Source organism: Electrophorus electricus, chromosome 2, assembly GCF_013358815.1.
Source record: "Electrophorus electricus isolate fEleEle1 chromosome 2, fEleEle1.pri, whole genome shotgun sequence".
Classification (NCBI taxonomy): domain Eukaryota; kingdom Metazoa; phylum Chordata; class Actinopteri; order Gymnotiformes; family Gymnotidae; genus Electrophorus; species Electrophorus electricus.
In genome coordinates this window covers 33135912-33149999 of record NC_049536.1, presented here as the reverse complement: position 1 = coordinate 33149999, position 14088 = coordinate 33135912, and the positions used below count along the sequence as shown (strand labels likewise).

The 14088-nt window shown below is 40.5% G+C and overlaps 2 protein-coding genes across 9 annotated transcripts in view; one reads left to right on the top strand and one right to left on the bottom strand.

Annotated features, from left to right (window-relative positions):
- The window catches only part of osbpl6 (oxysterol binding protein-like 6), a 43830-nt gene extending 38467 nt beyond the window's left edge, over positions 1-5363 (top strand). For all 7 annotated transcript variants that reach the window (XM_035535841.1, XM_035535849.1, XM_035535847.1 and 4 more), the window contains 2 exons: positions 250-372; positions 1062-5363. In XM_035535841.1, coding sequence (XP_035391734.1) covers positions 250-372; positions 1062-1170 — 232 coding nt within the window. In that variant the 3' untranslated portion in view covers positions 1171-5363. The remainder of the gene's footprint in view (positions 1-249; positions 373-1061) is intronic.
- Positions 5364-6273: 910 nt separating this feature from the next.
- On the bottom strand, positions 6274-10023 carry prkra (protein kinase, interferon-inducible double stranded RNA dependent activator). Of its 2 annotated transcripts, none has more exons than XM_027018026.2 (8): positions 9881-10023; positions 9109-9281; positions 8858-8939; positions 8654-8729; positions 8559-8568; positions 8121-8215; positions 7871-8033; positions 6274-7485 (listed from the first exon to the last, which is right to left on the bottom strand). In XM_027018026.2, the coding sequence occupies exons 1-8, from the start codon at positions 9892-9894 to the stop codon at positions 7328-7330; spliced, it is 771 nt and encodes a 256-aa protein (XP_026873827.2). In that variant the 5' UTR covers positions 9895-10023; the 3' UTR covers positions 6274-7327. The 2 variants fall into 2 exon arrangements, with proteins under 2 accessions (XP_026873827.2, XP_026873826.1); XM_027018025.2 differs by lacking the exon at positions 8559-8568 and adding an exon at positions 8379-8496 and having other exon boundaries at positions 9881-10021.
- Positions 10024-14088: the final 4065 nt, after the last annotated feature.

Genomic DNA, 14088 nt, shown 5'->3' with positions numbered 1-14088 from the left:
ACACACACACACACCCCTACATGAACACACACAAAGGTTCCTTTCTGCAGTCAGAGTTGCATTCCACTCCTAGAGCAAAGAGACATAATACTTCTGCCACCTTCAACTTCTACTACCACAACTTCTACTAGTATTCCAGTTCCATTTAAATGTGTGTTTCATATCACACTTGTTTGGGTGCATAAATATATATATATATGTAGCCTTTGAAAGACATTTTTAAAATTTTGATTTAACACCCAACTCCAGGTATCTGGAAGAGGGAAAGCTGGAGCTAGCAGCAGCTGAGAAACAGAGGATCGAAGATCTCCAAAGGGCCAGGAGGAAATGGCAGGATGAGAGCAACATCAAACACCAGCCGCGCTTTTTCAAGTCAGTCTCTTCTCTTCTCGTCTGTCTGCTTTGATGTGATCTGGCTTTCTGTACTCAGATTTAGCCTATTGATGACCAAAAGAAAGTATTTAAGGGAAGCCCCGCCCCCACCACTTACAGTGTAATTAGAGCTCATCTTTAATGTAAAACGTGTCTCCAAGTGCGAACAGTGTGTTCTATCCTGTAGGGGCGTTTTCTGAGCTTACACTGTAAAGGGAATAACACACCAAATATCACAGGTGTCATCGATACGTGTATGTTGTTATTCTAATACATAAGGATATTATATACTGTGATGATTTAATAATATGATGTTTTGTTGTTATTATACATTATTATGTAGTTATTATATCTGTATCTGTAGACTCAGCTTCAAAAAAGGTTAAAACATAGAGGTTAAAAACCCAGTCCTTGGCATGCCGCAGACGGTCCACATTTGTGCTCTCACCCAGCTCACAGTACACCTGCAACAGGTGATTATTATTTTTTTAATGCCGTTGTTTCAAGAGTGCTGGGCTGCAACTGGAATATAACAAAAATGTGGACTGGCCGGTGGGTCCCAGGAGCTGGGCTGAGAAGCACTGGTTTAGACCACCGCATGTTCTTTAGCCCCTCACTACAAGGGACCTCGCTCCCTTCTCCGCTCTGCTTAGCGTTTACTTTATGGAATTGCATGCTTCTGTTTCCAGGAAAGTTGTGGACGTGAGTGAAAGAGAGCGGTGGGTGTCTAACAGCACGTACTGGGAAATGCGCAAGGACCCAGGCTTCCTCAAACTGGAGAACCCTCAACTGTGGTAGCATCCCAGCACCCGTCACAAACATATCACACCACTGCTACAGACTACAGGAGCTTAACCTATGCACAATACTGCTTGCCGTGGCGCGGGGGGTGGGACCCCGCCGGCGGCTCCAAGCGCAGGACGCAGCGATCGCTAAGCGAAGGCAGGCTCTGCACCCCGCTGCGCACCCAGAAACACGTCCCCTGCTGCCGAACATCCCTTCCCTGTCCGGTCACCATAGAAACATGCAGAACATGCTCATGGTCATGGCGACCTAATGAAGGTGGCTGGGCCTTCTGTTAACGTCCTTGCCTTAAGAAGCTGCTTCTTAACAGCCCACTTTAACGTCCGATTTCTTCACGTGCTCTCTGATTCGGACCGAGCGTGCGAGTTATCTCTTGGTCCCACATACAGTACCTACAGAATATCCTGCATGCTTAGATGGCGGTTTTCACTGGCATATGCTATAATGACTTGTCAGCACATCATTTGTAGTTTTGAAACATGATGGCCTCTTTGGAGATCTTTAGCGCTGAAGACCTCGTGACCAGTGTTGGGTCAGCAGGTCAGCCCACACAGCAGGGTGGATTCACGCCTGCCGGACCCTGTGGGGACCCCATGCCTATCTCTTCAGCTTTATCTGTTGGTTTTCTGCCCTCCTTAAGGATGAGGAATGGAACTCTCCCCAGTGAAGCTGTCTTAGTTCACTGATTGGGAACCATATTTTTTAAGTTTCATAATCCATTCATAAAAATGTGTACACGTATACTTTTAAAAGCGCTCTCACAGATTTGGCAGACGGTCGGTTTAGTTTATAGACTAGTGTTTTAGCCAACCCTGCTTTGAATAGCTGTACTATCAAAGCCTATCCAACAATTTGTAGGCTACCATAAATCAAAGATTGATGTACAGTTTAAAAGAAAATTCTAACATTAAAAACTGCATGTTTAACAGGCTTTTAAAGCAGTGTTGCTGGCTTCTGAGTGGCGCAGCACTAAAGCGTTGGCTCCGTCATTGGGAGTTTGCTGGCTTGAGCCCCGATGTTGCCACGGCCATCCATGGGCAAGAGTCCAAGCTGGCACTGTTCTCTGTGTGGGAGGGATGGTATTACTCTGCCCCCTGTCAATCACTGTGGCGCTAGCCAATTGCGGATGTCTGTGTTTGCACTTGCTGATGAAGGCAGTTAGCACTATTCTCTGAGTGTGCTGCCCTGCCTCTGTTGCAGCAGTGTAAAAGGATGTGGTGCTTGGTGTCATTTTGGAGGTTTGGTATTTGGTAGAATGGGATTAAAGCAAAACAATGTTTGTGTTTGAAATGTGTGATTCTAAAGCAAGTTGAAATCTTATACTGCTACAAGCATAAATCAATTCAAACATCACATCCTCAGGTTACTGTGAAGAATTATTTTATAACAGTTCGCTCCAGATTTTGTTTTTATTTACAATTGTTTTTTGCCTGTTAGTGTGATTTTTTCTGCAGTAGCTTCAGTTACCTTTCCAATGGCTGAGAGGGAGGAGATTTAGAAGTCATCCAAGAAGATAGATCTTGAAGTCATGCTATGTATATTCAGTGATGTACCAATTATGATGTACATGATGCACTTCTGCAAAATCTTTTGAAGACCAGCAACATAAATGTTTTTAAAACCCCAATAAAACGGACCCAGGCATGTTATAAGATTACCTGCATTTTATTCCTTGTCGCTTCTTACCATGAGATGGAATTAGGGGGAGTGTTGCAGCTGAAGAGGAATATTGCATGAGATATTTTGCTGTCTCCGAGGTCCTATGGAAGCTTATAAGAGGTCATTTTTGCACTGAATTGTACTTTAGAATCACACATTTAACCAAAAGAACAGCATAGAAAAGCACTGTTTTAAAACACTGTGTAATGTGCCAAGGATATGTTTAAAAAACAAACAAACAAAAAATATTGGAACATTCCATTAAGGCCCTATAGCTCATTGGAAGCTCATTGGAAATTAAAATTGAATCGTTTTATCTCCTATAGGGATATAGCCTGAAGCCATGTTCCAGGTGGCACACCATGCACACTGCTCACATGAGAGAATAATATGTCATTTATTCCCCAGGACATTATTTTTATTCCAGAAAACACAAGCTCCACACGCCTATGAATACACTCAATGCCGCACATAATTTAGTTTTTTGTTTGTTAGTTTCGTCTTCAGCAGTTGTTACTGGAGTGTAATGGAATGTAAACTTTTGGGCTGTTGTATTTGCCATTCAGGACGTCTTTGCTACGCTGCGTAAATGAAGCGCTGCTCAGAATGACCAGTAACTCAGCTGCGTTATAACTACTGCAACAGTGACACCTGCTGACCAGCTAGTGGTACTGCTCATACCGTGTATAACGACGAGGCCCTGAATTTTGTCATGTTTTTCAAAATAAGCGTTCCGATCCTAAACCAGCTTTTAACTTTTATGTCTTAATGAATGGGTCAGTGAAAACCTGTTCCTGGATCATTAGTCCTAGTCTAAGGTCTTTAATAAATATGGCCCAGGTCTCGGAAACCTCAACACCACTGTTCAGACAGTCGGTTTAAACAAGATAAGTGATGTTTTGGGCACCGTTTTTAATCTTGTTCCTGCTTCTGACCAAAGAGGAGTTTTTTGAACATAAAATGCCCAGTGTTTATTTGGATGTATTTTTGTTGTTCTCCTTTAGCCGAAAGAGCTAAGCTCATGATCTCTTAACCAAAATTTGAACTTTGGTCTTAAAAATTGTTTTTAAAACAAAATATTATTCAAGTTTCAGACACTTTGGTTATAAAACAAACAGGTTGTACATGCAGGCTCAGTTGCATCAGTACAGTGGTATTCATTGGAACTGATCCTTTTCTTGATATTGTTGATATTACTGGACTTACATGCTATACTTTGTCTTGTAAACAAGCATCACAGGAGACAAAGTCACCCATTTATTTTAGATTTTTGATTATATGGCACAAAAAATATTCTCTTAGAATGTCATGTAAGTAGATTATTGAAAAAGCTGATGGTAGTTTAAAACAATACATTGTACTTGGTAATATAGTTGGTTACATATCTCTGAACCTCTCTCTCTCAGATTCAGATCCCATTGTATCAGTCCCTCTTGCTGTGCCTTAAAGCATCTATAATCACATTAACGGAGAGTTCTGCAAACACACCTTGTGTGCTGCAGACCAGTGCACCTGGCCCCTCCCACACACAGACCAGTGCACCTGGCCCCTCCCACACACAGCAGCAGCTGTATGCTGTGGAATGTTGGCTACGTCGCTTCATAATGTGGATTGGAGTCTTCACGTGCCGTCGACGTCCAAACGGGTTCCCGACTTGGATTGTACGAGATCTGCCAGGCACACTCGAGAGACGCGTTGGACGGCAGGAGCAGATAACTGTCATTGTTTTCTCCTCTTTGTTCTGCCCACTTGAGGCACATCATAGCTGAGCCCTGCTTTGTTTGATATGGTAATATGTATCTAGAATCTTTTAACAAATAAAACAATGCGGTCAACTTACTAACAAAATCGTCTTGGTGCAGCTGTTTGTAATGGACATTTTACCATGAATTGTATATGTCTGGCTCAGAGAGAGAAGAGAGCAACACATCTGAATGTTCCTGTCGTCCTGTAGTTCCAAAGAAGATTCCACGTAGAACTCGGACTAGTTGACCTGCTTTCCTACCTGCATGTATACATGATATAACCTGCCAGTCAACATTGCTGATGCCTTATAACGCAGTTTCCTTTCTAGTCTGTTCTACTTGTTTTGTTGATTTTGTTTCTCTTACCTCCAGACCGACAAACTCCAAGCCACCGTATGTGGTGCTGTCTGACTAAATGAATCCATTTTACAGTGGGTTTCTTCTGAAGAAGTGCAATTGTACAATTACATATCTCCCCCTCCATGATCACTGTACACAGCTGCTACCTAGTGCTTGTTCTAATATACCAAACTCCTGGAAATCACAATGTGGTCCCGCATTCTTCTTTCTGACACATAACACACAAACAAAAGTAACATTGCTACTTGATTTTAAAATGTTTTAAGATTGTTAGTAGTTGTGTATAATTACTTACACTTTCCTATAGCTTGTAGTAATCCTGTTTTTCTCTGACTTTAGTTGAAGGCAGTTCCACTAGAGTGGGAATGGCTCCACTCTGCCATGTTCCTGCATCACTGCCCTGATTAACACACATGACCTACGAAGAAGACTTAATACTTAATGTTCTGAATCGCCTGACCAGTGAAACCTTTTATTTTAAATTACCACAACACAAGCAAAACACAACTGAATCAAGAACACCAAGAGCATATTCATTTATTTATATAACACAAAGCGTATAAACACCCCCCTGTTCCACCATTACAATACTAATTATAAAATGAGGCTATATGCATTTGCAGAAGTAATTGCACTACTGTGGTATTTTATTTTAAAAATGTGATGCACTTTCAGGGTTTAAGACTAATATTATTACCTTTTTTTTTTTTTTGGCAAAAGTGTATTATACTGCCATGCTCCATCTGCTCTCTCAAGGCATATGTGGGGGAAAATACCCAGTACAGTTATGATATACAGTTTTTTTAAAACCCTACGAGATGAGTGATACCACCCTTATGCCAAGAGATTATATTACTCATAGTTGTAACAGCTAAACCTTGAGCGATGTGAAAAAAGCTTAGCAAATAGATGTACCACATAGCTTCAAATATTAGTAATATTAAAACAAATTACGTGGATGGTTAGGACTGTTTGAAGAGCTGACCTTTTCAAAGCCATTTCAAAAGTATTCAATTTGAGCTAACAATTTATTTTAAAGGCCCTTAGTTTTATGGGCATCACAAGAAACTTGAAGACCTTTGAGGTTTGTCTTGCAGTTTAATGTAGTAGTTCTGAAATACAAGTAATTGCAAGGGATGTCTATTACTGTCATGGCGCTCACTTTATGCAGTGGGATGCCTTCCTGTTCCTGAATAAGTTATGGAGAGCTAAAACCGACTTTTCAGGAGGAATTGAGCAGATGGTGCATCAAGGGAGGAACTTTCCAACATTCAAAGCCATCACTTTAGCAAGTGACCCTATACCAATATAAGACAGGTAAAACACACGATGATACAGTCAGCATATTTAGCTTTTATTTAAATTTAATTTGAAGAGTTTAAATATCTAAGCATATACAACATACATCTACATGCTGAGGTGGGATATGACAGTTGCATACGCAGTTGCAAATTAGTTTAATTTGTAAATGCCAGTGGATATGTATAATTGTGACTTGCACTACAAAAATAAAGATTACTTATTTGGTTTTATTATTACATCATGAATATGCTGAAAAATAAATACACATAAAAAATATACTTAAAATGAATCAAATCCAAGTCACATGTTACACATCACAAAACAAATAATAAAATAAATCCTTGACGTCACATAAAATCCCCTAATTTTTTTCATTCAAAAAGACTTGGGTGCTTGGTATAACCAAACAGTAGCTCACTCAGTACAACTAATCGGCTGCTTGATGACTCACACTGGCCTATTAAACAAGTAAGTAACCCCCTGATGGACAGGACTGCCTACTTCTTCTGTAGATTTTTAATATTATGAACATTTCCATCAGGTGAAATGACTCTCTGTTGGTGGGAATTGGGAACGATTGTCCAAACTGCTAAAGTCTTGAATAGCAAAGGATGTTCATAGTGTTCCATTTCTACGATGCTAGCAGGTAGTGGATGGTGTTAGCTACTGTCGAAGTTCTAACCAACAAAGTGAAATCTGGGCTACATATAAAATAATTTATTCATCTTTGAGAATCCCTTAGACTGCTATACTGAGTGGATGGATATATGTACACACAAATCTTTATTTTGTGAACATTTTCTATGGTAAATGTCACACAAACCATACAGATCTAACTGGCAGCACTCAATTAATTACTTCAGTTTGGTAGCAGCTCACTTAAAATATTTCTTACATGAATTCAGTAACTACTGAATCCAGTTGCATAAAGCCTTTATAAAAGCATTTGAGTGCTGTTGGTAACAACTCAAGTTCATAAAACATCCCATCATTAAAGACCTACTATACTTCATAGCCCCAGTAAATGTGTCTCCATCTCACCTCTAATTCAGCGCTGTCTCTCATTCTCACAGTTTCTGTACTGTTTATTTGGTGGCGGTCATGATCCTGATGTACTGCAGGGCATTGTGAGCTGCATCGTTGTGTGCATTGCTGCAGGAGATTCCCGTGCCGTGACACACAGTGAGCGGTGTGGTTGAGAGCTCCGCCAAACACTGGTACTGCCCATTTACCGTAAGCTCATCTGCAAAACACCAGCGCGCAGCTCAGGACACGAGTAACTACCACACTTTTAGTATGTTTTCTGGTCGTCTTGCAGTGCATGTTTCTAACAAGGCAGAGGCTGTCTACAAGAATATGGCAAGAATGACACATTGTCTACAAGCCTTAAAATGTAATCATATACTCCTTGGGGGTGGTGGATTTATAAAGGTGTAAAGTCATATGTGTGTAGAAGATCACCATGTATACCAGAAAGTCAGTGACTATGCAACTAAATCCATGTATCTTGCCATTTTCTCTAAATGTCAGTCATCTATACACAACAGTATTTATACAGAGCTGTTGTATTTTTACAGTATAGCGTGTGATCTTGATGAAATAGTGCTTTCAGAGAAACACAGGCTTACCAATGTCAAAGTATGTGACCTCAAAGCCGTGTTCCTCAGAGAGTTCCAGAATCATCTGCACATAGTCTGTGTTTGGGATACTGAGGGGGTTCCTCCTCAGTAAAGAAATCTTCTCCAGCTTTGAGCTCCTCAAACTCTCCAGGTACACACGCGGCTTTGGATTCTGGGAAGAAGTAGAGAGAACCGACAGTCATATCTTCATGCTTTAGCAGTGAGTTAAACAGCAGGCTTTGATAATCGCAAGTCTTACCCACGTAATCTCTGGAGACCCTGAGAGACTTTGTAGCTTTTCCAACATTTTTTCTGCTGCTACTTTCTTCGCATTCTTTTTAGAATTCCCTATACCTGATAACACAGTTCATCATAGATCTTAATATTACAAACCATTATATGATGATACAGATTTAATGCATGGCTGCCTGATTTCACCGCCCTGTTGGACTGTCTGACACCTGTGGGACAGCCTTAAGAAAAGAGCAAATTGGAGTGCCAAGCAGAGGCCGCATACCTGTCTCAGTGAGTGTCTCTAATCTGCAGATAACTGTGAATTCTTTCTTATGATCTGGACCTGCTTCCATACATACTACATATTCTGGCAGACGCCAAGCTCTCCGCATTGCTAGCTCCTAGGGAACAGATAATGCACAGGGTAGGATGCTGGATTATATCTGGTTTCGCATATACTCACCACACATAACCTAAAAAACAAACATGAAAGCACAGTAAAGTCACAAGTAATCAAGTATAGGTAAGTACTGTGTTTATAAAAGCACAGCAATGCACCTGCAGTACTCCCACAGGATTACGCTGGTCGTTCGAGTCAGATCCGCCACCATTTTCAAGCCTCTGATCCGGAGGGCTTTGGAAGACATTGGCATAAGCAAGATGAAGCCATACTGAAACATGTATGACATTATAATAGAATATGACATTAGAATGGAATAGAGTAGAATGTCATATAAATGACCTAGGGCATCATGTACTTGCCTATTTTCAGCGTTTAACTGCAGTAGTTTCAACGCAGCTTCTGCAGCCTCATGTTTGGCAGCTTTTTTACTGGTCCCCTGCCCTACATGGGGAAAAGAGAGATACTGTAAGCAATGTGAACTCATGCACAGAAATATAGATATTGGTTTCATCACAGCGTGATATAGCACTTAACAAAACTATTACATACAGCTGGAGCTCATAGAAAACAGCTCCAGCTGACAGATACAACAGCTCAGGGGGTCCCACACCTGTACAGGTGATGTCTCCGACCGTAACCCTGAGCACGAACGACGGCTGATGCGCCTCTCCGTCCGCCCGCTCGACGGTGTACGCCGGTTGGCTGCCGGTTTTAGTCCCATACTCGTGAAGCACCTGAACTGGTGTTTTGTCAGGGGGGACATGCTGATATGCCAAACCTAAACTTAAAGCGCAAAGAGAAAACATGAATGACACTTCGCAAACGCTAGCTAACCTAACCCAGCTAACTAGTGAGTAATCACGCATCACATCAGATAAACGGTAACACAGCTAAAGCTAGCCATGTATTCATCTGCAACGAATATGCAAAGTGAATGCGTTTCGCCAGCAAAGTACAACAAATATATTACATTTAGAACTAGCTGGCTAGCTAACCTAGCTTTGTTCATTACCGTCGGTAGCAAAACTAGGTTATCTATATGGCTTTACAGTAGGTTAACCTAGCTAACGCTAACTAGACGTTAGCTAACTTACTGCTTAAGCTTGACCTGCTTACGAGTTGCCCAATTCACCCTCAGTAGATTTGCAGTCAATGCTTTTATATTAATAACATTTTAAACCTTCCTAGCTAGCTAGCTGCTAAACTAAAGACATCTTGAAAATGTGTCGTAAACAGAGCTAGCTAGGTAAGGTTGGCGTTATCTAGCTGGGTTAGTTAACTTAGCTATCTTAAATGTAACCTAATGTAATATCAATGTTTATTTTGACACGGTTACTAAAATACGAAGATCAAAACACATAGATGTTTACACGAGAACTCACTGAGATTCAGCCATCACTGAAGCAATTAAACAGATAACTAGCTAGCCTAGCTAACTTGTATTCACTTCTTGCGGCATGCAAAATAAATGCTGCTTTGCAGATAGCTAACTAGGGGTGTGTTTGGTTTGTAACCAGAGACGAACCGTTGTAACTGGCATACAATTTACACTTAAAGAAGTATTTTGAAAGTCCCACAATTTAATTCAGTTAATCGCCCTTAATGCCGTTATCACTCTGTCACTATGAAGGACAGAAGTAACACTGAATGCAATGCAAAATTAACCCATTTAGATTTTAGCTACAGTTTACGCTTCAAACTAATTGTAATTGTGTGATAAAACGTTAGACCTTCAGTTATCAGTCACTGAGTAGCTCGGATTTCAATATTTAACTCCAAAGTGAAAGGAAGGGATTTTATGCAGGTGTCAGTCCTGCAATATTACTTGAAGATATGTATCCTGAGAGAGAGAGAGCAAGAGAGATAGATAGAGATTTTTTGATGGAAAAACTCAGTAATGTCCGGTGTGTTTCACAGGCAGGCGGAGGTCCATGCATGAGCTATCGGGGAAACTGACCGAACTGCTTGAAATGAATCACATCAACATCTGCATCACATTAGCACCTCTGCTACGCAGTCCAATCACACTTGAGCTTTGGTTCTAAAGCAAACCACCAAGTTTTAAAAGCCTTGCTAAATGTTCTTTTTCTGAACTCCATCTCGCTTCTTTCGTTGTAAAAAATCGTGTTGTAAAAATTCACAGCTCCCTGTATTTCTCCTCCAGTCATTGAACAAAGCAGAGTGCAGATCTCAAAGAGGCAGGCAGCCACACCAGCTGGAGATGGTGTGTGGTTTCCATTGTAATACCATACCCTCGGGGCTTTGTTTGAATCATAACCCTTTGCTCTGTAGTGGCTTTTCCACTCATCTCAGTCTATTTTCTAGTGAATTTTAAAGTTGTAAGACTTTCAAGAAGAAACATATGGACTGTAACTGTAACTCTGTCTGTCTGTCTCTCTCTCTCTCTCTCTCTCTCTCTCTCTCTCTCTCTCTCTCTCAGTAGTGCTAAAGAGAGATATTGGGAGACCCAACATAACCACTGGGTGGGGTATTTTTCCTTTTGGAGTTGTTGCTATTTTGCAGAAAAAATCTCTTGCTATGCAGTGTATGGCCACTGATACTGCTGCAGCCCCTATGGCTAGTTCAATGCGTTGGCTATGTATGCAGGCTCTAATGTTCCAACAGGCTGGTTTCCTCTCAGATGTTAAGCAGCAGAGGGAGGGAGGTAAGTGAATATGTTAGTGATGACAAGTTTCCTGGCTTGTTCTCTTTTCTCTGGATACCATGATCACCATGTTGAGGAAACTGTGCTGTTCAAATCAGAATTTGATTAACTGGAACTTCAAGTTGAAAGGTTACTATTACATGTGTGAGCATCAACCAAAGACCCAATTACAAGTGTTAGAGGGAGAGACCACTGTAGAGGTTTCCACTATACCTGACCAACCAACCCAAACAGCATACCACTCCATACTACTCCTTCCCTATTGAAGCTTAATGTATCTGACTATGTCCCTCTCAAGGGATGAGGGCAACCTATAAAAAAAAGGATAACACTAACAATTAGACCTTTCCCATTTGTTCAATTAAATGAACGGCAGATGACACAGCAGCAGTGGAACAAATAATACTTTGTTAGACAGTTTAATTAAGATGGACTATGTGTTAAAAACGGGTTATCTGTGATTTTTCATCTCCAAAGTCTTACACATTTTTATATTGCTAATACAGCTTTTAAGAGTTCCCAAGCATACAAAGCATATCCACTGTAACCTGAGACTAAACACTCCACCCACACTGACACATCAGTGTCAGTAAACAAATAAATAGATGCCACAACCAGTAAAAACAAAACAACAACAAACAGTATCAGAAAGGGTAACAGCACTGGCCATCTGAAGCTTTTAACTGGTCTTCTACTAGCTCTGGATTCAGCGGCTGGGATACTGGTTCAGACAACAGCAAACCCTCCGAGATGGGGTTTACCTCCACTTTTAAGAAGGTAGGCCAGAAACAAACAAACAAACAAAAAAAGATTAACACGCCGTAAATTACGAACTTAAAGCGAGCAAGTAAGAACACAACGGAAAGCGCGTTTAACCCTACGTCTTTTAACTGCCGTGCTACTGGATCCTAGTGCCCAAGGTCACCTGCCATTCTACGGTCCTTTTATCTCCTATCCGTTACATGTGTAAACCGTGCAGTGTACTAAGGTCAGTGAAATTCTTACTTGAAGGCGTCTCCACGGACAATGTAACATTGCAATAAAATCATTGCTAAGCACAGTGCTGACAACATATAATACAACAGTTAACTTGATGTTAACATGTTGGAAAATATGAAGTGTCTCAAAGAATATGCGGATTGCAATGTCTGTAAGACATTCAAACATCGACAGATGTTTTTGATAACTTTGGCTGGACTTGGGTTTTGTGGGAATGTGGTGTATCCCTATAACTTCTGAAACAGAAATATATTTCCGTCATGTCCTCTTGAGAGATGGTTTACTTAAGAATAAAATTAGCCTCATTTTACAATGGGTTGGTAAATGGCATGGTCCCTTCACAAATCAAGTAATACCATTTTCCCCCACCCATCACCTCCAGCTGTCTGTGCGGTCAGTCTTTATGTTCCAGGACTGTGTGTGGTCCACTCACCATCATCTGCATTTGGCTCTTTCTGCCCTAGGACTGTCTATGGTCCTTCTTCTCCTTTCTGAGGACTTCTTTGGTGATGGTGTCTCCTAAGCTGTATTATGTGTTATGGCTGATATAGTAACAAAGGGGGGGATGTGGTGAATCTTTGCATTTTTATTGATCCCTATTTTAATTTCAGCTATTAATGTGATCACAGTCTTAACAGGTTCATGTAGTGGCTGCATAAACATTTATCAAGTATCCGTAACCCTACTGCATCAGTATTAAGACAATATTAACAATGAATGATTATGTACGCTGTTTGTTTTGTTCCTTAAAGGCTAAGCACCACCTAATGGGCCTCCCTGAAGATTTCACATTATGTTAGCTATTGAAAAAATGTATATGTGAATTAAAGCGAAAATAACACATTCATTTCTTTAAAAATGACGAATTCAAGTAAACTGACGGAAAAACCCTCAATCATTTAGATTTGAGCCAGAGAAGCAGCTGCCCCTATTAACAACCTGACAATTGGAAATTTCGACTGGTAAGAACCTTTTATGTTGGCCATTACGCTTAGAAATGATCCTAAAAGTAAAATGTATTACACAACATAATAATATCTATTACAATTATTTATAGCTACTGGTTATATTTCTCATTTTACTAGCTTGTCATCTATCTAGCTAACTAACTTAATAGCTATTTAGCAGTGCTCCCTTTTGCTAATGTCTTAGCTAAGCTAGCATTTGCTTTAGTGGTCTAACATGTGTTTTTGGTAGGTTAATCATATGCATCTCGGTTATGTGTCTGGCCTTAAACTGTACACATTATCATCACCTGCTCTTCTGCTTGGCTGACTTCAGTGAATTTCTAGTGCTAACTCTGTACATTAGCATTTGGCAGTATCTTAACGGAAATGTTGTTATCGTTATTGTTGTAAAAGCGGTCTACGTCGAATTCATATTCATAAGATACTCTACAAATCTCCGTATTCCAACTATGTGGAGTAGTTTTAGCCTATTATGGGTTGAGCCATGAAGCTTAGCAAGTCAGTCAGTTAGATACTAACCTAGCTAGTTAATGTTAGTTAGTGTCAACTAAAATGGGCGAAGTAATTGCTCATACCTGGTTTACTTCCATGCACACAGAGGCTCTTAAACACTTCTCTTTAGTGTCTTTACATGCCCATATTGTTGGAAAAGCAGCAGTCTTAAGATCAAGTGACCCTGGCTTTCCACATCCCATAGCTGTGTTAAAGCACAGGTAACGGAGTGAGTGGGTGGTCCTTTCTGATGTGCCCTTTTAAAGTAGACAAATTTGGTCTTTTTTTTTTGGATAATTGTGGATTTATAGGTACACGGGGGTCCCACTGTACATTGAATTATTGCAGCCAAAGACAACACACCTTTTTGTAATTTTGCATCACCTAAAGTTCAACTTCTTGAGTTGTTGTCCACCATCTGTCACACGGATGATGTTTATGACAGCGGGCGAGGCAAATCAAAGCC

Coding starts and splice junctions, on each gene's coding strand:
- prkra (XM_027018025.2), bottom strand. Junction 8,730..8,857: donor CAGTTAAACGCTGAAAATAG/GCAAGTACATGA, acceptor TGTCTTCCAAAG/CCCTCCGGATCAGAGGCTTG. Junction 8,216..8,378: donor AGAGACACTCACTGAGACAG/GTATGCGGCCTC, acceptor CTGTGTTATCAG/GTATAGGGAATTCTAAAAAG.